Source organism: Tiliqua scincoides, chromosome 2 (assembly GCF_035046505.1).
Source record: "Tiliqua scincoides isolate rTilSci1 chromosome 2, rTilSci1.hap2, whole genome shotgun sequence".
Lineage (NCBI taxonomy): Eukaryota > Metazoa > Chordata > Lepidosauria > Squamata > Scincidae > Tiliqua > Tiliqua scincoides.
In genome coordinates, this window is record NC_089822.1 from 5,504,636 (window position 1) to 5,525,918 (window position 21,283).

Here is a 21,283-nt window from a genome sequence, read left to right on the forward strand (position 1 = left end):
GATGTGTATCGAATCATATTTGCCTTTCCATTTTAGGATTTCAAGTTTGCCCTGTTTGTTTGTTTCCCATATTCCGGCCAGGCTGCGTCTCTTATGAAATCGAAAGCTTCTCTAGCTGGAGAAAAAAAATAGGCACAGAGAGGAAAAGCAGGAAAATGGGATGTGCGTGAATCCCTTGGTCAAAACAGCAGCAAGGAAAAACCTCCTCCTCGTGATGAGATTGCTTGGGAGACTAGGGTGTGTGTGCATGAACTGGCAGGAGGAGGGCCGATAGCATGACTTTTGTGGTGCTTGGAGTTGTGGTGAGCTATATAAAGTGGTGCGACCCATGTGCTGCATCTCCACTCTCACTACTGCTGCACATTCAATGTGATAAAAACTTGGTAATGCAGAAGGGCTTCCTGGCTGGACAGAGCTCAAGGTAAGCAGAGTACAATTGTTTGCTTGCTTAAGAGAGAGTGATTGTTCTATACCGGCATACTCTCAGGGCTTCAGCTCTTTGAGCTGCCTGATCCTCCTCCCCTGCTATCAAATCCCTGTTGAAAGATCTTTAAAGGTCTTCGGAAGCAATCCAGAAGCAGACGAAATGAGAAGGGATTAGGCTGCAGTCCTGGGGACATTTATTAAGGAGCAAGTCCCATTGAATTCTGCAGGGACTCTTGTGCACACATGCACACAGTCCTTGTGCACACATGCCCATCAGTCCTTGCCAGTCTGTAGCATGCACAGCAACGGTTTGCAAGGCGGTGTGTGTTGTTACCCGGTGGGTGATCTCTCACACCAACAAACTGACAGCGCTTATCTGCCCTTCTTCACTGCCTGTTGACAGCACTGGTGAAAAACAACCGGTGGAAAGAGATAAGGAGTAAAGCCAGAAGACACACACTTTAAAACGAAGGCAAGTCTCTGGAAGTCAAAATGGTTGTGGGTTTATTAATGCTTAAATGGGCACTTGTGGATTTTTAAATGTCCTCACATAGCTGAAGAATGGAGAGAGGGTATCCTGGCAGGAGCAATGGATTGTTGATGTGTTTAGCAATATAGCAGTATCAGAGAAGATATGTACTGAAAAGCAGCACAGCAATGCATGGGGAGGGGGGAGGACATGACCAATTCCCCACTAAATGAGACTTAAATGCAGAAAATCCATGAAATACAGCCTCCATGCAGAATAGTTTAAAACACTGTTTCCTAAAAAAATCAACAACTGCTAAATATACAGCAATCAGCCAGATTCCTCAAAGAGCTCAAGGGTAGGTCATGAAGACAACTGTTCTTTGTCCCCAACATCTAGCAGATATGCACTGGTATACCGCCTCTGTACACAGAGATGTTGATGTACATAGAGTATTAGTGTAGCTCTCATGACAAATCGCCACTGCTAGCTCTATCTTGATGAAGAATACACTAAGAACAACTAATGACCCTATAAACCATCAACGCAAATGTCTTCCAGAAGTAAGATTTCAGTGGGACTTACTCCCACATAAATGTTCATAGGATTGCAACCTTAACCTGCTATAAATTGATGTCTTAGTAAAACACGAGTATGTTATGATAAAAAAATGCATTTATGGGAACAGTCAATAAAATTCTGTATGTAATCTGAATGTTGTGTGTCTTAATTAGGCATAGAAATGTCTGGAGCACCAAGAAGTAATATTTTAAAGAGATAATCATAAATAATATTGATTTGATTCACCGTTTGTAATATGTCTTACTTACAAATAATCAAAAAACACTTTGTCTGGCCTCCATGAATTTGCCTAATCTTTTTAAAAAGGCATCTAAGCTGTTGATTTTATTTTATTGTTGTTTATTTAAGAAATATATGTACTGCCTTTCAGTTTGCAAAACTCCCAGGGGAACTAGCAAATAAAAATAGAACAATTGTCAAATAAAAATACATAAAATCATAAGAACATTTTTTTTAAACCACAGTAGAAACAGAAAAATCTATAAAACCATTGGATTAAAGCCAGCTCGATGATGTGCTGGAAGGCACATAAAAGAGTCTCAGTCTCGTGCTAGATATCAGGCTTGATTCCAGACTAGCCTCCATAGGGAAGGCACTGCACAACTCATAAGGCCCTATCCTGAGTCACCACATACCTGCCTTCAGAAAGGGAGGGGGAACAAACCTGAGGAGAGAATCCAAAGATGATTGCATCAACCAGGCAGCTAGTAGTCATCACAACATCTTGTGGTAATGAGTTCCATAAGCATTTTCCTATGGGCCAATGAAAAATTCCTCCATTGTTTACTCACCCTTCACCATAGAGTCTGCTTCTTCAGACAACAGGTCCTGGGCCATCTGTTCAGCTACACAGTCATTGTTTCAGCCTTGCTATAGAGCAGGGGTGTCCAAAGTTTTTGGCAGGAGGGCCACATCATCTCTCTGACATTGTGTTGGGGGCCGGGAAAAAAGAAGAATTTGCATTTCAAATTTGAATAAATGTACATAAATGAATGTATTAGAGATGGAACTTATATGAATAAATGAAGGTCTTGCAATAGCTCAAGGACTATATAAAAGGCATTCCACAAAGCAAGGTTGGCCTTTTGTTTGCTGCCATTGCTGCATCTCAGACGTGAAGCCGCAAGCAGTAGAGGAAGCCCTTGTTCCATGGCTCACGTGAGAGACTGAACATTGTGTTGCATCAGCTTGGACTCTAGCAAGTCTCCAGAGGGCCAGAGGCTCATTGGAGACTGGGGGCTCCCTGAGGACCGGATTGGGAGTCCCCGAGGGCCACAAGTGGCCCCCGGGCCGGGGTTTGAGCACCCCTGCTATAGAGGAAAAGATTGATTCCCTTAAATAACTCAGCTCTGCTGGGAGTCAGCCTGATTGTCAGTTCCTGATCGTTTGCAGGCCTGAGCCTGGAATCCTTGACAGCTGCAGTTCCTAAGATGATGTGTGCTGAGATTACACCAGTGTGGACTGTCCCTGGACTGCAGCTATGGCTGTCAGATGAAGCTATGGCAGCACTCATCTTGTGTAGAGCCTGGACAGGGCTGCAGAAAGACAGTGTTTTGTGGGTTCATGTTGTTTGCAATGTCTTATAAGTCACTTTTGGGCTGAGGTGAAAAACAAGATATAAATGTAAGAAATTTTTAAAAAATGTGGTAAATTGACAAGAGCGTTCTGGACTCATGGCGCTTGCAACCACCTGGCCCCGGATGGCCTGTTTTGACCGGCAGGGACTCTAAAGTGTCTCAGCCAAGGATCTCCAAGTACCTGCTCCCTGAGATCCCTCACGGATGATGTGACTGAACTGAGAACTTGCTGTGTGCAAAGTGCATGTTCGATCCCTGAGTCGACATCTGAACCAGCAGGTGTTTTAAATACACATAATCCCCAAGTTATGGGCATCTGATTTAAAGACAGCCCTGTCTGCACTTTCACGTAGGACAAGGAAGATGAAAACGTATAGCTGGTGGTAGAATTGTTAATACTGTGTGAAGATCCACATTCATATTTTGTAAAAGCCCACATAGTCTTATATTTCGTAATTTGTAATTCTATCCAATGATCATATGAAATTATGATCCAATGGCAAAGGGAAGGGGCCCAAAAGAAATGCCGTACCCCTTGATAAAAATCCTCTCACCTTCCCCTTTGCCTGGCAGCCTGCTAGCCATCAGTCCTGTTCTCTGAATTTGAAAAGACAAATCCACACTTCCTCTGCTCCTCTCTTCCTTTTCAGATCCAGGGAGCAGGCACAGAAGCTTCACTAGGGTTTGTGTCACCCCCATGATGGATATCCTCCCATACCAAGCCATACAGAATAAAATTACAATATGCACAGCCTAAATGCAGTGGCATCACTAGGGTTGGTGTCACACACACACACACACACACACACACACACACACACACACACACACACACACTGCATTAACTTTATTTTTTTTATTTTAATAGATAACAGTACAGGTCACCCAACAAATCAGTAACCAACAAAAAACCAGTAGCCAACTTGATGACAATCACACAACTGAGTAAGAGTTCAAGTATCAGCTCTGATATATGGAAAGGAGAGCTGACTCATACTAACACCTTATTGGTTCTTTGCTATGTCATCATAACACCTAATTGGCTCTCAGAACAATCAGTCTCACTGATCAGTTTTGAGATAAGCAAATCCATTTTTGTTACATAAGGCGGTTGCGTTTTCCTTTTCTAGTTATTTGGCTAGAAACTTTGATAGAATATGGATATTTCAGTGAGGTTTGTCTCATTGCACTCTGCATTAGATTACCCATTGAATGATATATAACACAATGGTGTTATTCAAAAATACCAAGATTTTTACAATTTTGGCCAGTAGTGATGTCACCACCACCCCAAGCACATCACCCAGTGCAGTGTGTCAACCCCCCTAGTGACGCCACTGAGCAGGAGGAGCAACAGAGGCTGGTGCCCCATTACTAGTTTGCCACCTAAAGCAAATGCCTCAGGATGGGGTGGCACTACCCCTCTCATCTTAGGGCATACAATATTTCATAGATGGGAAGAGGGGCAATGCTGTGTGAGCATCTAGGAAAGAGTGGCCTGTAAGCGCAGGAGACATGATCCACAATCAAAATGCAGACATTTTTTTAAAAAAATTCCAGATTTGGGTGACAACTCTATTACTCAAACAAATAAATTGATTAACTGTTCTTAACTTGTGTGGGAAGCAGAGTCCCAGCAGTAAGTATCATGACAATGAGTTGTTACAACAATGATTTGTTACAATTAAAGGTTGGCTGTTGCTTTTTATTCACCCACCTCCGGCAGATGGGCACACCCAGAAATAGGAGAAAAAGAATCCATAAAAGGCTTTGCTCGACCTGCATTATGCCTCTAATTCAACACAGGCCAGCACAACAGTTGCAGGTTATGCCATAAACCAAACGGCATCATTTGGGACGCCTGACCAAGCATCTATAAAACCATAAAGTTCTTGCCCAGGCTGGGAGGGGGTTCTTCTACTGACTTCCTTCTCCCTGCCCTTTATCACGTATGCTATGCTCAGAAAGATGGACGGACTCTCTCTCACCGACACTTGCGGGCCCTCCACCAACTCAGTCCCGCCAGACACATCCCCAGACGGACACAAGCCTTATGACTCAGAGCGTAAGAGCCAGCGTTGGCCAGCGTGCGCCCAAGAGCCCTCTCAAAGCATGCCACTCTTGGAGAGGCTTGAAGCCCAGGTAGGCACACTTGGACTACCACCTATAGCTATGGTTGAGGTTCAGAAGGTAGGCTGGTGGAAGCAGGCAGGCATCACAAGATTGCACCCTCTGTCAGGACACCTGCCCTGTCCACCTGGAGGACCTCACCCAGCCAGAGATGCATCCATGTCTGGGTGGGTGCTGTGCCCCCCCCATAACTTGTAGCATGGCAGGTTTTTATTTCAGTTGCTGCTGTGTGAAAGGAATTGAAATGCTGTCCTGATGGGTGGGTGCCTCGTCTCCACCATGTTTCCTCCATTGCCCCCTTACCCCCAATGTACCTGCACTACCTCCACTGGGGGGGAGGGGCATCATGGAAAGTAAAATGGCCTGGAATGAGCTTGCTTCTGTGGCAGCAACAGAAATAAAAACTTGGTGTGCTGCCAACCTAAGGAAAGGGTGCCCACAGAGGTATGAGGGGATCCACCAAGGCCCAGTGGCATCCCTAGGGGGATGCAGGGGGATGTGGGATGCACCGGGTGACATGCACTGGGGGGGAGGAGTGACACCTCTACTGGCCAAAATTGTTAAAATCATAGTTTTTAGGAATAATACCATCATGTTATATATAATTTGATCCATAATTTCATGCAAAATGCAGTAAAATAACCCAAGTCCAAATATCTCTATTCTAACAAAAGTTATAGCCAAAAATCAGTGGAGGCTGGGCAACGATGTGTTGCCACACCCACCATCCAGTGTCCGAGGTGGTGCCACACCCACTGCACAGGGAGGTCCATCACGGGGATGACGCACTAGCCTCCCACACAGGGTGATGAACACCCTAATGACATCACTGCCAAGGACCCCTGCCATGGTTTGCCCAAGCCGGGAGCCAGTCAAAGTCCTTTTGATTTGGAGCAGACCTTGCTAAGGGCATAAGGGTAGTTGCTTCTTTCTGCCCTGCTTTGCTCTTCATCCAATTACCAGTTATAACGCAGCTAGATTGGGAGCCCTTAAGCAGTACCTGGTGAAGTCTGCTGCATTGTCAATTTTGTCTGGGCAGTGTCTGAAAACCACAATGGAAATAGAAACTGGTAAAGAAAAGTCCAGCAAAACGCAAGCTCAGACTGGGAAAAGTTGGAGTCGACGACTCTATGGAGCTGTGAGCCACATCACAGGAGATATGAAGGCCTTTGGAGACTGGCTGAAAGGTAGGTGCATTCCTTATACGTATTGGAGACATACAGTGCAATCCTATCTTATGCTGGAACAGGCAGGTCAGGAGGCCTGTGCTGTAACCAGCGCAAGATTGGGGCCAGAATTAGTTCAGCCATAGACAAGGGGAAACTCTTGCCCTTACCCCTGGGTAAGCCACCGCAGCCCCAATGGGTCTCCTAGAACCTGTGCCACCTCAGGAGGTGACACAAGTCCGAGGAGAACGGAGCAGCTTGGAGCTGCTCTGCGCTGCTTTGGGAATGAAGTTGGGATCTGGCATTGCTACCGGGTCCCAGTCCCACTTCCCATTCCCCGTCCACCTGCCCCCTTGAACACCCTTCGCCTGCCCTCCCCCTGTCCCAGAATACCTCCCTCCCGCCTCCTCTCCACCTTCACCGCACCCTCCCCAGACCCCTGTATTGGCCGAGCTTGGCCAGCGCAGCCTTCTCTCTCTGTGTCCGCGTGCAGACTGGATGCGGCCTCCGTGGTCCAGTGTACATCCCGGACTGGCCCAGCCAACACATGAGGAGGCACAAATGTGCTTTATGACACATTTGCGACCGTCCAGGTAGTAGCTCCGACTAGTAGCTAGGATTGAGCCCCTAGTGTGGTTGAACCTCGCCTGAATCTGTGCTCAGGTATGAAGTTCTTGGGATGACCTTGGGCTAGTCAGACTAGATACCCTTCCTTGTTCCAGGTGCAGTCAACGGTTTCAGCAGCAGTACAAAACACACCTCAGTATCCCCAGTATGTGAAATGTGGGCACTGTGTGGTTTTGTAGAACCCATGTGCAATGATGGACTGGAGTTGAACTGCAAGTACTTAAATTGGCAGCTAAACTACTTTTATTGGCCGTTAACTACTGCAGTTTAACTACAAACAAGAGTAATTACTGTCATTGCTTTAGGAATGAACTTCACATGTTATATTCCCAAAAGTTCATAGAAGTTATTTGAGAAAAGTCAATAGCTAACATCCCTAACTCCATAAACTTTTTGACGTACAAAACCCAATCCTATCCTTTCCCCTGCCATAGCATGGATTCACACCAAAACAGGATGTACTGCGTGCTGTGTTGGTGGTAGTGGGGTTGATTGGGAAGCCTGGGAGAGATAAGAGAAAATATTCTCCTTTGCCACTCCTCCATAAGCCCCTAGATCACCAATGGGTCCCCACAGACCTGAGCCAGCTGAGCTCTATCACTGGTGCATGTCTAAAGGAGACAACAAGAGTGTGTTAGGAGGCTCTGGAGGGGAAAGCCTCCCAGCGCTGGAATACACCCCCTCACACCTCCAACATGCCCCATTCCTCCCCTGATCCACCCCGATCATCCCCCCAACCCCATTATGCCCATTCTACCAACTTACCAATATCAGTTGGGGCCTCTCCTGGCCACCCCCATGCATGGGTTGCACCTCAATGTTTATAACGCCATAAAGCATCCTTCACCTTCAGAACACTTGTTCCAGGAGCGGAGCCCAAGCACAGAATTGGCCCGCTATTTAGCCCTATTTAAAAAAATGTTTTAATTTTCAACAAGGGAGGGCAAGAAGTCAGGAAAAGTAGTTGAAACTATTTCACAACTTCAGAATTTTCACCGAAGTAGTTTCAGATGCTTTTATTAAAATGTAGTTAACTTGTAGTTCAAACTACTTTTTATGTTGGCATTAATTTGTGGCAATCGTTACATTACTTTGAAAGCGGGCAGTGGCCATGTGCAGGGATTACATGCATGTTGTTTGGAGACAAGACGTGGCTTTTATAAGGTTCTGGGGAGGGAGATGAAGCCTCAAAAATGGGTGAGCACCCTAACAAAGAGGCAACATCAACCCCAGAAGCACTGCCCTTTGCGCCAAGCCTTCAAGGCAGAGTCAGTCCAGAGAAACTGTAGTTTATTCCCCTGCCCTTGCTTGAGAACCCTCAAAATCCTGGAACCTTCTCTGCTAGCTGGGGCCATAGACCCTGAGCTGACCCTTATTTTACCCACTAAATTTCCAGAGTTATTTATTTCTAGGTTTGCATTATTCCATCTTTTTTCCACTCCCTTCTCAGTCCAAGTCATTATCTTGCCTAAATTCCGGTGCAAAGTTTAAATTATACATGGAGGGTGTGTTGCGCTATCAGCATAAACTGGCAGGGAGAGGCCTGCACCATCTGCCGCAGGAGTTGGAAGTAACATAAATAAGCCATTTTTTAATCTCCGGCATGGACTCCACCAGCAGTTGCTGCGCCACTCAATCAAACTCCCAACTACAAAATACTTTTACAAACATATTTTACAACCTTGTTGGTGGAAGAATCCTTCCAGATGTTGGGAGAGAGACACACACGCAGTTGGATCTCATCCCAGACCATAAACTTTCAAACAACGCAAAGGATCTTGGATATCATCATTTCTCCCCCCCCCCCCCCAAAAGTCACATCTGACATGGAATATGTCTTGAATATTCAAATATTTGCCCAACATTTCATATATGATGATTACAGCTAAAAATTGACATGTGTGAAGCAGCCATTGAAACTGACTGGTTCAATTGGAACTGACTGGATTCAGGGCAGGCAATGGAAGTACTTCTTCACTCGAGGCATAATTTGGGTACAGAGTTCCCTGCCACAAGATCTGGTGATGGCTATGGACTTGTGTGGTTTTAAAAGGAGTTTAGACAAATCCACTGAGGAAATGGAGGAGGGGTTGGTCTATGGCTGTGAGTCATGACGGCTATAGGCAAATTCAGAGGCCTTTGAAACCCAACTGCTGGAGGTGATAGCCAGCAGAGGGCCTTCCTGCCTCCTTGCCTCATGGTGAAATTCTAACATCTGATTCAGAACCATCAGATTAGCCCCCATGCACATTGGGGCAAAAAAGCAAAACTTCACATATAGGCTGATGGGTTCTGAGCTGTCTGTGACAGATCAGGAGAGAGATCTTGGGGTGGTGGTGGACAGGTCGATGAAAGTGTCGACCCAATGTGCAGCGGCAGTGAAGAAGGCCAATTCTATGCTTGGGATTATTAGAAAAGATTGAGAACAAAACGGCTAATATTATAATACCGTTGTACAAATTGATGGTAAGGCCACACCTGGAGTATTGTGTCCAGTTATGGTTGCTGCATCTCAAAAAGGACATAGTGGAAATGGAAAAGGTGCAAAAGAGAGCGACTAAGATGATTACTGGGAACCTTCCTTATGAGGAAAGGCTACGGCGTTTGGGCCTCTTCAGCCTAGAAAAGAGATGCCTGAGGGGGGACATGATTGAGACATACAAAATTATGCAGGGGGTGGACGGAGTGGATAGAGAGATGCTCTTTACACTCTCACATAACACCAGAACCAGGGGACATCCACTAAAATTGAGTGTTGGGAGAGTTAGAACAGACAAAAGAAAATATTTCTTTACTCAACATGTGGTTGATCTGTGGAACTCCTTGTCACAGGATGTGGTGATGGCATCTGACCTGGAGGCCTTTAAAAGGGGATTGGACAAGTTTCTGGAGGAAAAATCCATTATGGGCTACAAGCCATGTTGTATATGTGCAACTTCCTCATTTTAGAAATGGGCTATGTCAGAATGCCAGATAAGAACAGCCCCACTGGATCAGGCCATAGGCCCATCTAGTCCAGCTTCCTGTATCTCACAGCGGCCCACCAAATGCCCCAGGGAGTACACCAGATCACAAGAGATGTCATCCTGGTGGGGCTGTTCTTATGTTCTTAGGATGCATTTGTTCCCTTGCCCTAGGAAGGGGATTAGGCTTTGGTCTGTGTCACTGCCACTGAAACTACCTTCCTCCCTGCCCTGTCGCTTCCCCTTTGCATCCAGCCTCTCTCCCTCCCACTGCTTGTGCAAACTTACCAGTGTCAGTAAGCGACTGTGGTCCTCTGGCATGAAAAGCAGGCCAGTCTCTGGTTGTGGTGGTGGCCTGGTACCCTAAGGGTGCACTCCTAACCCCTTATGTCAGTGCTTTCCAGCACTGCAGCTCTGTCCTAAAGGAACAAACATTCCCTTACTTTGAGGAGGCCTCCGTGAGTGACACCCAACTGCAGGATGCAGCAGACGTCCCATTGGCACCGCTATGCCAGTGTTGGAAAGCACTGACATAAGGGGTTAGGATTGCACCCCAAGGCTCTTCTTGGCTGTCACAAAGCCTTATGCTACCAGAACACTCATCGTGGCAGCGATTGTGATCAATAGGATCAGGCCATTAGTTGAATCCAGGAGATCAGAGCATTTCATAGGAATAAAACTATGGCCATTGCAATATGTTGCATTAACTTATTCACAAACACGACTGGAAACAAATCCCATATTTCTGGGTATCATATTTAATTACATTTCTATCCTATCTTTCCTCCATGGATCTTTAGTATAAACAGAGTGCAGATAGTCTCCAAACCCAGAACTGCGTGTGTGTCTGTGTGTTTATAATTTTCCATTTGCACATATTTTACACAATGGGAATATCTTTCAGACAAACCCCTGGTGTTCCAGTTCATTGACTGGGTCCTGCGAGGAATCTCTCAAGTGATGTTCGTCAGCAACCCGCTCAGTGGGTTGATCATGGTTGCTGGATTCCTGGTACAGAGCCCCTGGATGGCCCTCATGTGTTGCTTAGGTGTCATTGCCTCAACATTAACAGCTCTTCTCCTGAGCCAGGACAGGTAGGTGTTCTCTGAATTACGCCTTAATGCCTCAGCTCTTCCTAGAAAGTAGCAGTTAGAGGGCTTCCTGAATACAAAATCAGCCCCACAAATGCCTCTGGATTTTGAAACTGGAGGGAACTGGAGTAGATGGAAGGAGCCGATTTTTGCTGAACCACAGAGGTGCCCAAATCTTCCAGGCTGTGCCATTGCGGGTAAAGCTTCAACTGGAACTGAACAGGGGTTTTATGGGATCTTACTCATAATACAGGTAGACCACAGCTGCAATACAAGGACATCTGCAAGAGGGATCTGAAGGCCTTAGGAGTGGACCTCAGCAAGTGGGAAACCCTGGCCTCTGAGCGGCCCGCTTGGAGGCAGGCTGTGCAGCATGGCCTTTCCCAGTTTGAAGAGACACTTGGCCAACAGTCTGAGGCAAAGAAGGAAGGCCCATAGCCAGGGAGACAGACCAGGGACAGACTGCACTTGCTCCCAGTGTGGAAGGGATTGTCACTCCCGAATTGGCCTTTTCAGCCACACTAGACGCTGTTCCAGAACCACCTTTCAGAGCACGATACCATAGTCTTTCGAGACTGAAGGTTGCCAACATGTACTCATAATACAAGAGGAACTATTAACAGAAGACAGAGTAAAACTAATCAGTATTACCAAGATAGCTGGAACTCATGAGGCACCCAAAGAGCATATGAAAGTACTGAGCAGGCCACAGGATGAAGGTCAAGCTTTGCTGGATGAGAGGCCCAGTGAGATGCACACCTCCCAGTTTTAGCTGGAGTCCCACGTAAGTGATAGAAGGCTTCCCAAGTGTCAGAGGAGCATCAGAAGGGACCTGAACAGTTAGCTAAGGGAAGGTTAGTGGTGTAGCTAAGGGGGACAAGGGGGTACATTGCCTCAGGTAACACACCTTCTGGGGGTGCCAAACCACACCCCCAATGACAGATCCCACAGCGCAGAGAGGTGCAAAAGAAGGTACTGCAGGAGTACCTGCACCCATTGTCCATCACAGGCTAGGGTCAAAGTCTCCTGAAGAGCAATACTGTTCCTCAGCACATGGCCTCTCTAATTTCTGCAGAACAAACATTAGCAAGCCTCTTCAGTCTGTTTTTTCCTTCTCACACAGGTCAGCCATAGCAGCCGGACTGTACGGCTACAACGGGGTCCTGGTAGGGATGCTCATGGCTGTGTTCTCAGACAAGGGCGACTACTATTGGTGGCTTTTGCTTCCTGTAGCCCTCATGTCCATGACATGGTAAGTCTGGCGAGGGGCGCATTCTCTTGGTGTTGCCCTTTGCCTCATCTCCTCCTTCTCACAGGGCCAAGGGGACATGTCTCCTCCAATCTGGCCCATTACTGGGCACCTCATCACCAGTTTGTCACCTCCCCCACCCAGCTGCCTGAGGTGGCCACTTCATCCAGTCTCATGGATGGGCCCATCTTGCGTATAGGTACTTTTCAGACACACGTATGAATGTATGTAAAGGTTAAACAGGAGTGGGAGGTTGCTTGCTGCAAATATGCCTTGCTCTGCTCTGATTAATAATAATAATAATATTATTATTAATAATAGGTATTTATATACCACCTTTCTTGGTCTTTATTCAAGACTTTATTCAAGGCGGTTTACATAGGCAGGCTTATCCAAATCCCTTATTAAATAGGGATTTTTCCAATTGAAAGAAGGTTCTTTCTTTCAAGAACCACTATATTCAGGTGTTTCATTCCGATCTGGCTTCACACTCTGACCTCCATCCTCCCATGCTCAGAGCAGATGGAATAGCTCGGCTTCAGCTTGTCAGCTGCTTCAAGGTCGCACGGTGCCGGTGGCCTCAAACTGGTGACCTTGTGGATGTTATCTTCAGGCAGACGGAGGCTCTACCCTCTAGACCAGACCTCTACACCCAATGAGAGGTGTAACCAGCCATGCCAAAACAAAAATTAGAACAAAAGAGTCCTGCTTCTAACGGATGCTATAAACTGCTTGTTTTGCTCAGATGACTGGTGCTACAGGGGGACGGGTGGAATTTGGCTTGCTTTCTCCTGCTTTATCGTAAAAACAAATTGCATGATGTTTGGTAACCCAAACATTTTCTGATTTCAAGTCTTCCACACGCAAGACATGCATACACAGTGGACATGATCCAAAGCTGCCTGCACACAAGGCTTCCCTTTTCTTGTCCGCATTAGAGAATATGCTACGATTGGTTATGTTTCCAATTGAACTTGTCCTGCTCCTGTGCATATTACCACAGACAGTGGCGTAGCTAGAGGGGGTACAAAGCAAGTTTTGCAGGGGGCCTCACCACAGCATGCAAGGAGCCCCTAACCCTCTCCTTTAGAGCCATTCCAGACAGGATGGCAAAACAGAGGAGATCATTTTGCTCCCACCTCCTGGAATGACTCCAAAGTGTAGGGGGAGGGGCCCCTTGCGCACTGCAGTGAGGCTCCCTGCAAAACTTAGTGCTTTGCACCCCCTATAGCTACACCACTGGCTGCAGCTTGATCTGTCAAAATAATCAGTATGACACTTTTCATAGCTTGCATAGAATCATTATTATCTTCTAATGACCAAGTTACTGTTAAAAGCACAGGAGCAGGAGTCAGTCATGTTAGGCTGTAACTAACTAGATACAGTGAAGCCTTAACTTAACAGACTAATATGGGGAAAGGGTGTCAGTTAATGCTGAAAAACTGTTAAAGCTGAATGCATTTAAGTCAACTGATAGGCTCATGCACAAAATATATATATGTAGTGACTAGCCCAAGGCCAGCCAGTGAGCTCCATGGATGCATATAGTTATGAAGAGTTTAATTGCACCCAGGCTAAGGGCAACACTCTTGGGAAGCAGAAGAGCCAAAGTTCAGTGTAGAGCACTTGCTGTGCATGCAGAAAATTCCAGATTCAGTCTTTAGCATCTGAGTTGATGCCTGTCATTGTGTAGACAATACTGAGCAAGATAGACTGACTGACTCAGAATAAGGCAGGTCCATACATTATGATTCAATACACCACACTAAACTCTTTTTTCTCACATAGGAACTCATTAGCTGCAAACACCACAAGAGAAAATGTGCAAGTCTTGATCATATTTTCAAGATCTGAGAGAGCCCAATTATCAAGCTGGGTGTTCTGCCAGATTTCCAGTCCAAGTTCCACCTAGAGAATTATGGCCAGTTTTAGCTAATTAGCTCCCCTTCTTTCCTCAAAAAATGACCCTGGTTCTGCCCTGCAGTACTGCTGGACCCCACCACCAGGGTAGCTCACCTGTTTAACCTACAGAGGTCCTCCTTCCTGCCAGCAGCCTCCCACCACTACAGCAGCCCCTTGGTCCTCAGCAGGTCTTGGGCACAGCAGCCAAACAGTATCTCCAGTAGTTTTGGCTCCAGCAGCTTTCAGAATCCATTCACACATCAGTTCATCAGCAGTGCAGTCTGTCCTTCCTCAAGCTTTTCTCCTTCTGCTGCCCACACACCCTTCCTGCCTCAGGTGCTCCTTATATCCCTGAGGGCCCTCTTGCCTTCAAGTGGCTGCAGCTGTGCAGCACACTCTGCTGGATGCCCAGGCCTTACCCTTAAAGGGGCCACTGCTGAAACCACATCTACCTGCTCACCAGATCTTCCACGATTCCAATACACTGGGAGAGTACACCACACTAGCTTTCATTCCTTGAGGCTTACCCAATGAAAATGGATGGGTTACCTAAAAATGCCTAATGGGTTAAGCTCAGTAGCATAGCTACAGGGGGCAACATTGTAAATATTACAGTCACTGCTACGCACCATGTGAACAGCCCCTCGCAATCACTGTCCCCTGTCACCCTGTTTACCTGCATCCTGGGTGATTAAGAGAATTCCCTCCATTCACACCCTAAGTTACACATTTATCTCCAAACAGTCTGCTTACACGTAAGCAACTTTTCAATATCCTTAAATACTAAGAGGGTTTGACTAGCAAATGGTTACTCTCCTGAGTGCCCAAACAAGGAGTCACTCTCCCAAGTGCCCTAACACAGAGCCACTCTCCAGGGTGTCTACTCACAGAAACTGCTGCTCACAGACCAGACGCCCAGGCAGGTAGCTATGCTTTACACTTTGAGCTCTCTCTTTGCCCTTGTGTGTTCAAAATGCTGTATAGAAAGTGAACTGAAACTCCACCACCCTGGTATACCTCATAAGTGGTCCTGATTTATGATTCCTACCAAAGTAGGATGTGTGTTAATGTATTTTTTGTTCAGCCCAATAGAAAATAGTCTCTGAATCAAACTAACCTTACAAATGATCTCAAGGACCTTGCTCACCCATGTCACCCATAGTGTTTCTCCCAGCTGGTTAAACTGGCTTGTGGATTTTGGTTGGCTTAAATCTCTTTTCATATTAATTAATATTTGTCTTGTGGCTGTATTTATCTGGTTCCATTGTGTTTTCAATATGTTAGGATCCAGCATCCTACAGTCTCTCCTGTCTCTCATGCCCAAGTGTACCAAGTGAGACTGCTAAAATCCTACCCTCTTTCTGTCTTCCTTGGGACCCATCAGGGGGGAGATCTGGCCCCAAAATGCCCAGCTCGCAATTTTCAAAGCCCAACGTCTCTGGCTTAAGCCTCTCTCTGACCCTTGTTCAGGAATGCTACCAGTCACTATCTACCATCCTTCTCAGAAACAAGCTGGCTAAACAAGATAAGCCTAGTGTGGGCCTCCAAGGAAGGATAGATGGCAATAAACAAATAGACCAGGGGTGTCCAATGTTTTTGGCAGGAGGTCCACATCATCTCTCTGACACTGTGTCAGGGGCCAGGGGAAAAAAGAATTAATTTACATTTAAAATTTGAATAAATTTACATAAGTTTACATAAATGAATCTATTAAAGATGGACTTATATGAATGAATGAAGGTCTTGCAATAGCTCAGGGCCTATAAAAGGCCTTGTACAAAGCAAGGCTGGCCTTTCCTTTGCTGCCATTACTGCATCACAGACACGAAAAAACAAGCACATAATACCAGAACCAGGGGACATCCACTAAAATTGAGTGTTGGGTGGGTTAGGACAGACAAAAGAAAATATTTCTTTACTCAGCGTGTGGTCGGTCTGTGGAACTCCTTGCCACAGGATGTGGTGCTGGCGTCTAGCCTAGACGCCTTTAAAAGGGGATTGGACAAGTTTCTGGAGGAAAAATCCATTATGGGGTACAAGCCATGATGTGTATGCGCAACCTCCTGATTTTAGAAATGGGTTATGTCAGAATGCCAGATGCAAGGGAGGGCACCAGGATAAGGTCTCTTGTTATCTGGTGTGCTCCCTGGGGCATTTGGTGGGCCGCTGTGAGATCCAGGAAGCTGGACTAGATGGGCCTATGGCCTGATCCAGTGGGGCTGTTCTTATGTTCTTATGTAAGCAGTGGAGGGAGCCCTCATCCCACAGCTCACGCAAGAGGTCAAGCAGTCGCCCTCATGCAGAGAGCAGTTGCATTGGGCCAGTGCGGGCTCCAACAAATCTCCAGAGGGCCAGAGGCTCATTGGAGACTGGGAACTCCCTGAGGGCCACATTGAGAGGCCTCGAGGGCCACAAGTGGCCCCAGGGCTGGGGTTTGGGCACCCCTGAAATAGACCAAGGATGTGAGATCCTGAAAGGACTAGGGCAGTGGTATTCAAACTGAGGCGTCGCGACGCCCCAGCCTGTGGGTCCTGGCCTCATCCTCCTTAAGGGGCAGGGGCAGCCAGGAGACAGGGGGAAGGCAGCGGCACAATCCGCAGGATCACACCGCTCAGGGGGGCTGCAGGGGCTTGGGTGTACTTGCCCAAGCCTCCTGCAGTCTCCTGGGTATGCAGAGAGCCCTGTGCAACCTTCCCAGGTCAGGGAAAGGGAGGCCTGGCAGGGCTCCCCAGGTCAGGGAAAGGGAGAGTGGGGCGATTGTGCCCCGCTCCGCAAAACCAGAAGCGGAGCACGATCGCTCCACTTTTCCTTCTGACGGGGCTGCAGGGACTGGGGTGTACCCTCCAGTCCCTGCAGCAGCCGTCCCTGTGTGCAGGGAGCCCTGCGCGAGCACCTGCAGGGCTCTCCAGGTCAGGGAAAGGGAGAGTGGGGCGATCGCGCTCCGCTTCTGCTTTTGCGGAGGCAGAGCAGATCGCTCCTCTCTCCCTTTCCCTGACCTGGGGCACCCTGCAGGCACTCGCGCAGGGCTCCCCGCCCACAGGGATAGCTGCTGCAGGGACTGGAGGGTGCACCCCAGTACCTGTAGCCCCCTGAGCGACGCGATCCTGGGGATCACGTTACTGCCTTCCCCCTGCCCCTGCTGCCTCCCCCCCCCCACCCCCATAAAGACATACTGAGGATTTCAAACTCCTGGAGGGTTTGAAAACCGCAGGACTAGGGAAAAGTGGTGTAATTGTTTACCAAGCCTTCAATTATGGACATCCCGTATGTAAATAAACTGTCGATGAACATTGTACTGTGCTTCTTAACAGAGCGTTCCAAACTGATAAGAATGCTGATCTTGCTCTCTGTCTGATTACTTGGTAATTTCCCAAGGATGTTTACCTCTCTCTCTCTTTGTGCTCTTGAGTACCCCTCCTCTATCCAGAATGCTCTATAAAACTGGCATCACTGTAACGCTTCAGGGTCCGCCACATCTTTGTGGCGGTCCCGTTTTGCAAAACATAGTAAAAGTTTTTTCCGAAGCCCTCTGAATTCTCCTGTCTGTTATTTGCCTAGCCGCCATCCAACGAATACTGCGCCCATTCGGGAACACCTTGCAGGACTATGATTCCCAGGATCCTCTCGAAGTGGGAATGATTATGAAGCCAACTTATAATGGCCATCCCATGCAGATACACCCAAAGTCTTTGCTCCATGGTTTCAAGCTTATATTTTCCTTCACTTCCTTATAAATGATTTTCTTCTTCCTCTTTTCCAGTCCTCTTTTCACAAGTGCTTTGGCATCAGTCTTCAGTAAGTGGGACTTGCCAGTTTTCACACTGCCCTTCAACTTAGCGCTGACTATGTACGTCGCTGCAACCAGTCACTACAACCCCTTCTTCCCCGCAACACTTATTGAACCCGCAACAGCGATGCCCAACATCACTTGGTCCGAAATTGATGTGCCCCTGGTAAGTCCATTTAAAACATTCATATCTCTTATCCATTGGCTTTTAGACTGAGGGACCCTGAAAGGCAAACCACCTTAAAACAAGATGTCAAACATACAACCCATGGGCCAAGTGCAGCCCCCGAAAGCAATTTATCTGGTCCCAGTTATAATTGGGCTCTCCCAGTTTGATAATTGGGCTCTGAAAACATAAACAGGATTTGCACATTTGATGTCATTTGCAGCGAATGAGTTTCTATATGAGAAGAAAAATGCTTATTTCTATCAATCATCTGCTTAATGATGTCACTTTCTGCTTAATGATGTCACTTCCTGCCCTCAGCAGGCAATGCTAACCTCTGCCCTCTGTATTGACATCCCTGCCTTAAAACAATGGGTATTGCAGCAGTAACAGTGGCTCCCCTAACAAAGAATTGTTGTTGTTGTTGAGAATATCTATATAGGACTGTACAACAAAAAGTAGTTCACAAAGCTGTTTACAGAATAAAACAAATCAATAAATGATAAGCCATCCTCTGCTCTTGCTAATGATGCTGTACAAAGGCAAAAGTCTCTTCCAGAAAACCCTTGGAGAATCCCTTCTCTTCCAGAAAACCATTGGAGAATCCCATTCATGGGTTGCCTTGTCAACATGGTGTGTGAACTACTGTTTATTTAGATTTAAGATCTAGATTATTAAATCTTTATGACTCATGGTTGGCACATGAGAATGGAACCTCAGGGTTCCATCCATCCATCCTTCCATGAAGTCAACAGGAGACTGCAGTAGCAAAACTTCGTTGATTTAGCTAGCCTGACTGCACCCTGACCCAGAAAAAGGGGCCATTGTTCTAAACACCAAGGTCATGAAATGACCCAGGACTGGAAAGATACTATGCCTACAGTTTTATGATGGCAATTGACTTTTGCATGTGCTACAAACTGCCAACACCAGTAACAGCATAATTGGGCCTAATTAGCACTTTATGACATCCAAATGATCTCCTCTCTGAATTTTGGAGGCTTTGTTTGCTCTCATTCAATCAAGCCACCAGCGGAACCGAGTGAAAGTGTTTGAAAGTGTGTGTATAAATTCTGCCTTGTTCATGGACCCAGCAGGTTTCCGTAGGCAAAACAATTTCTCTCTTAGCCTCAGTTCTTATCTGATAAATGGGTATATCCCAAAATGGGAAGATTAACATCCACAAGGTCGCCAGTTCGAGGCCACCGGCACCGTGCGACCTTGAAGCAGCTGGCAAGCTGCAGCTGAGCTGTTCCATCTGCTCGGAGCGTGGGAGGATGGAGGCCAGAATGTTAAACCAGATCGGAGTGTAACAGCTTGAATGTGGTGGTTCTTGAAAGAGAGAACCTTCTTTCAATTTGTAAAAATCCCTGCGTGGATTTAATAAGCCTGCCTGTGTAAACCGCCTTGAATAAAGTCTTGAATAAAGACCAAGAAAGGCGGTATATAAATACTGTATATTATTATTATTATTATTATATTATATCAGTGAGCATTTCAAAGGCTCACTGCAGCCAGGTTGAAAGAGAGAACATTAAGAGATCAAGACAAAAGGAACCTTCTTAGGTAGTGTGCTTTTATTGAACCCAGTGTGAACCCAGCCTTGCACATATACATAACAATTCCACCTTGACCCTGCCTTTATGTTTCAATTGGACTGATATTTCATTCATATGTATTAAATACTTTAACACTTAACACATATAATTCTATAAGTTGACCTTCCCCCTTAGCCCCCTCCACCAATCACTGCCATTTAATTGCAAACCGATTTGGGGTATGGAGCAGAGATGTGCTCATGTGTTCATGAGTGCTAGCCAATAAGTGCTCACTACAGCCCAGATTTCTTTCAAACTGTACCATGCTGAAAATGGATTTTCCAGAACTTGCCATAGGACAAAACATATTCCCACTTGTTTGGAGGGCAGCAGAGATGCTTTAAGTAGTTTCTCCTCCTCCCTCCCACAACAGATATGGCTAGACATGTAAGGCTCAGAGTTGATGGCACAAGGACTTTGCGGTGCCAGAAACTGACATGTGTAGCAGCCTTTTCACATTACCCAGGTAATACAGACCGTGGCATAGCTAGAGGAGGTGCAAAGCCTCACTGCAACATGCAAGCGGCCCCTCTCTCCCCTTCAGAGCCATTCCAGGCTGGGGAGCAAAACAGAGGCATACACGTCTGAATGGCTCCAAAGGGAAGGGGTCCCTTGTACATTGCAGTGAGGCTGTCTGCAAAACTTAGTGCTTTGCACTCCCTCTGGCTATGCCACTGAATACAGATCTTTTCCAGCACTTGGGAAATATGTATGAAGGCAAGATAAGAAGGAACTCTGTCCCAAAGAGGCATATTGAGGTGAAGGGTGGAAAAGGAGTTAATCTTTACAAGGATGGCTTTCTCAAAGTATTAATGTGGGTTTTAAGCCAAATAGCACAAAGCTGGCAGGGGACTTTTCAAGTCCTCTCATCCCCACCCCACTCCCATGCTAACTACTAGATTCACGACCTCACAATGCCACCCCTCCCACCCCTCCCTTAGCCTCTCAATCTCTTTCCCAATTAGCAGCAATGAAATATTTGGGACATGCAAGGAATGTACGTGTCGGAGTTGAACTCCTATAAAACCGGCAACTCTGCCTTGACGTGAGCAGCACCGTGCCTTTCAGACCCGATGGAAAACTACAGCCTAGGCCTTCAGTTGCAAGAGGGTTTTAGAATTAAGACCAGTCACCTTCAGCTTCCACAGGGGGAGGTATTTATGTGAGATTAGCCGGGTATTAAGAAACATTTTTTTAATTCTTATCTCCACAAGTGACTTCAAAAGCAAAGGCACTTGTCTTGTAGAATGTTCCCCAGGGACTTCGCCAACAGCCGTAATGAGTTTTTCTGCTGTCAAGCTGAAACAGGCTCGTGCATCGAGCATGTAATTTAATTAAAAAGGAGGCCTTTGTTTCAGCGGTCAGCTCATCACCCTTCAGATTTGTAACGTGAGCCGCCTAACACTAGACGCTTGTTTCGAGGGATGGAAGGGTGCATACCAACTTGGGGTGAAGAGTGCGGCTGACAATGGCCCGGTTCATGCCTTCCTGGAACAAAGGGTTGCTTCCTGTGGCAGAAGAGCAGTGGGGTGCCCCAGTCACCTCCATTA

General features: G+C 46.6%; 1 protein-coding gene across 3 annotated transcripts in view; it reads left to right on the forward strand.

Annotated features, from left to right (window-relative positions):
• Positions 1-320: 320 nt before the first annotated feature.
• Positions 321-21,283, forward strand: part of SLC14A1 (solute carrier family 14 member 1 (Kidd blood group)) — a 28,883-nt gene continuing 7,920 nt past the window's right edge. Inside the window, exons 1-6 of one of the 3 annotated variants that reach the window (XM_066615898.1) lie at positions 321-421; positions 5,019-5,196; positions 6,224-6,371; positions 10,845-11,034; positions 12,155-12,283; positions 17,943-18,135. In XM_066615898.1, the coding sequence (XP_066471995.1) occupies positions 387-421; positions 5,019-5,196; positions 6,224-6,371; positions 10,845-11,034; positions 12,155-12,283; positions 17,943-18,135 (873 nt within the window). In that variant the 5' untranslated portion in view covers positions 321-386. The remainder of the gene's footprint in view (positions 422-5,018; positions 5,197-6,223; positions 6,372-10,844; positions 11,035-12,154; positions 12,284-17,942; positions 18,136-21,283) is intronic. The other 2 variants (XM_066615899.1, XM_066615900.1) reach the window with 2 other exon arrangements.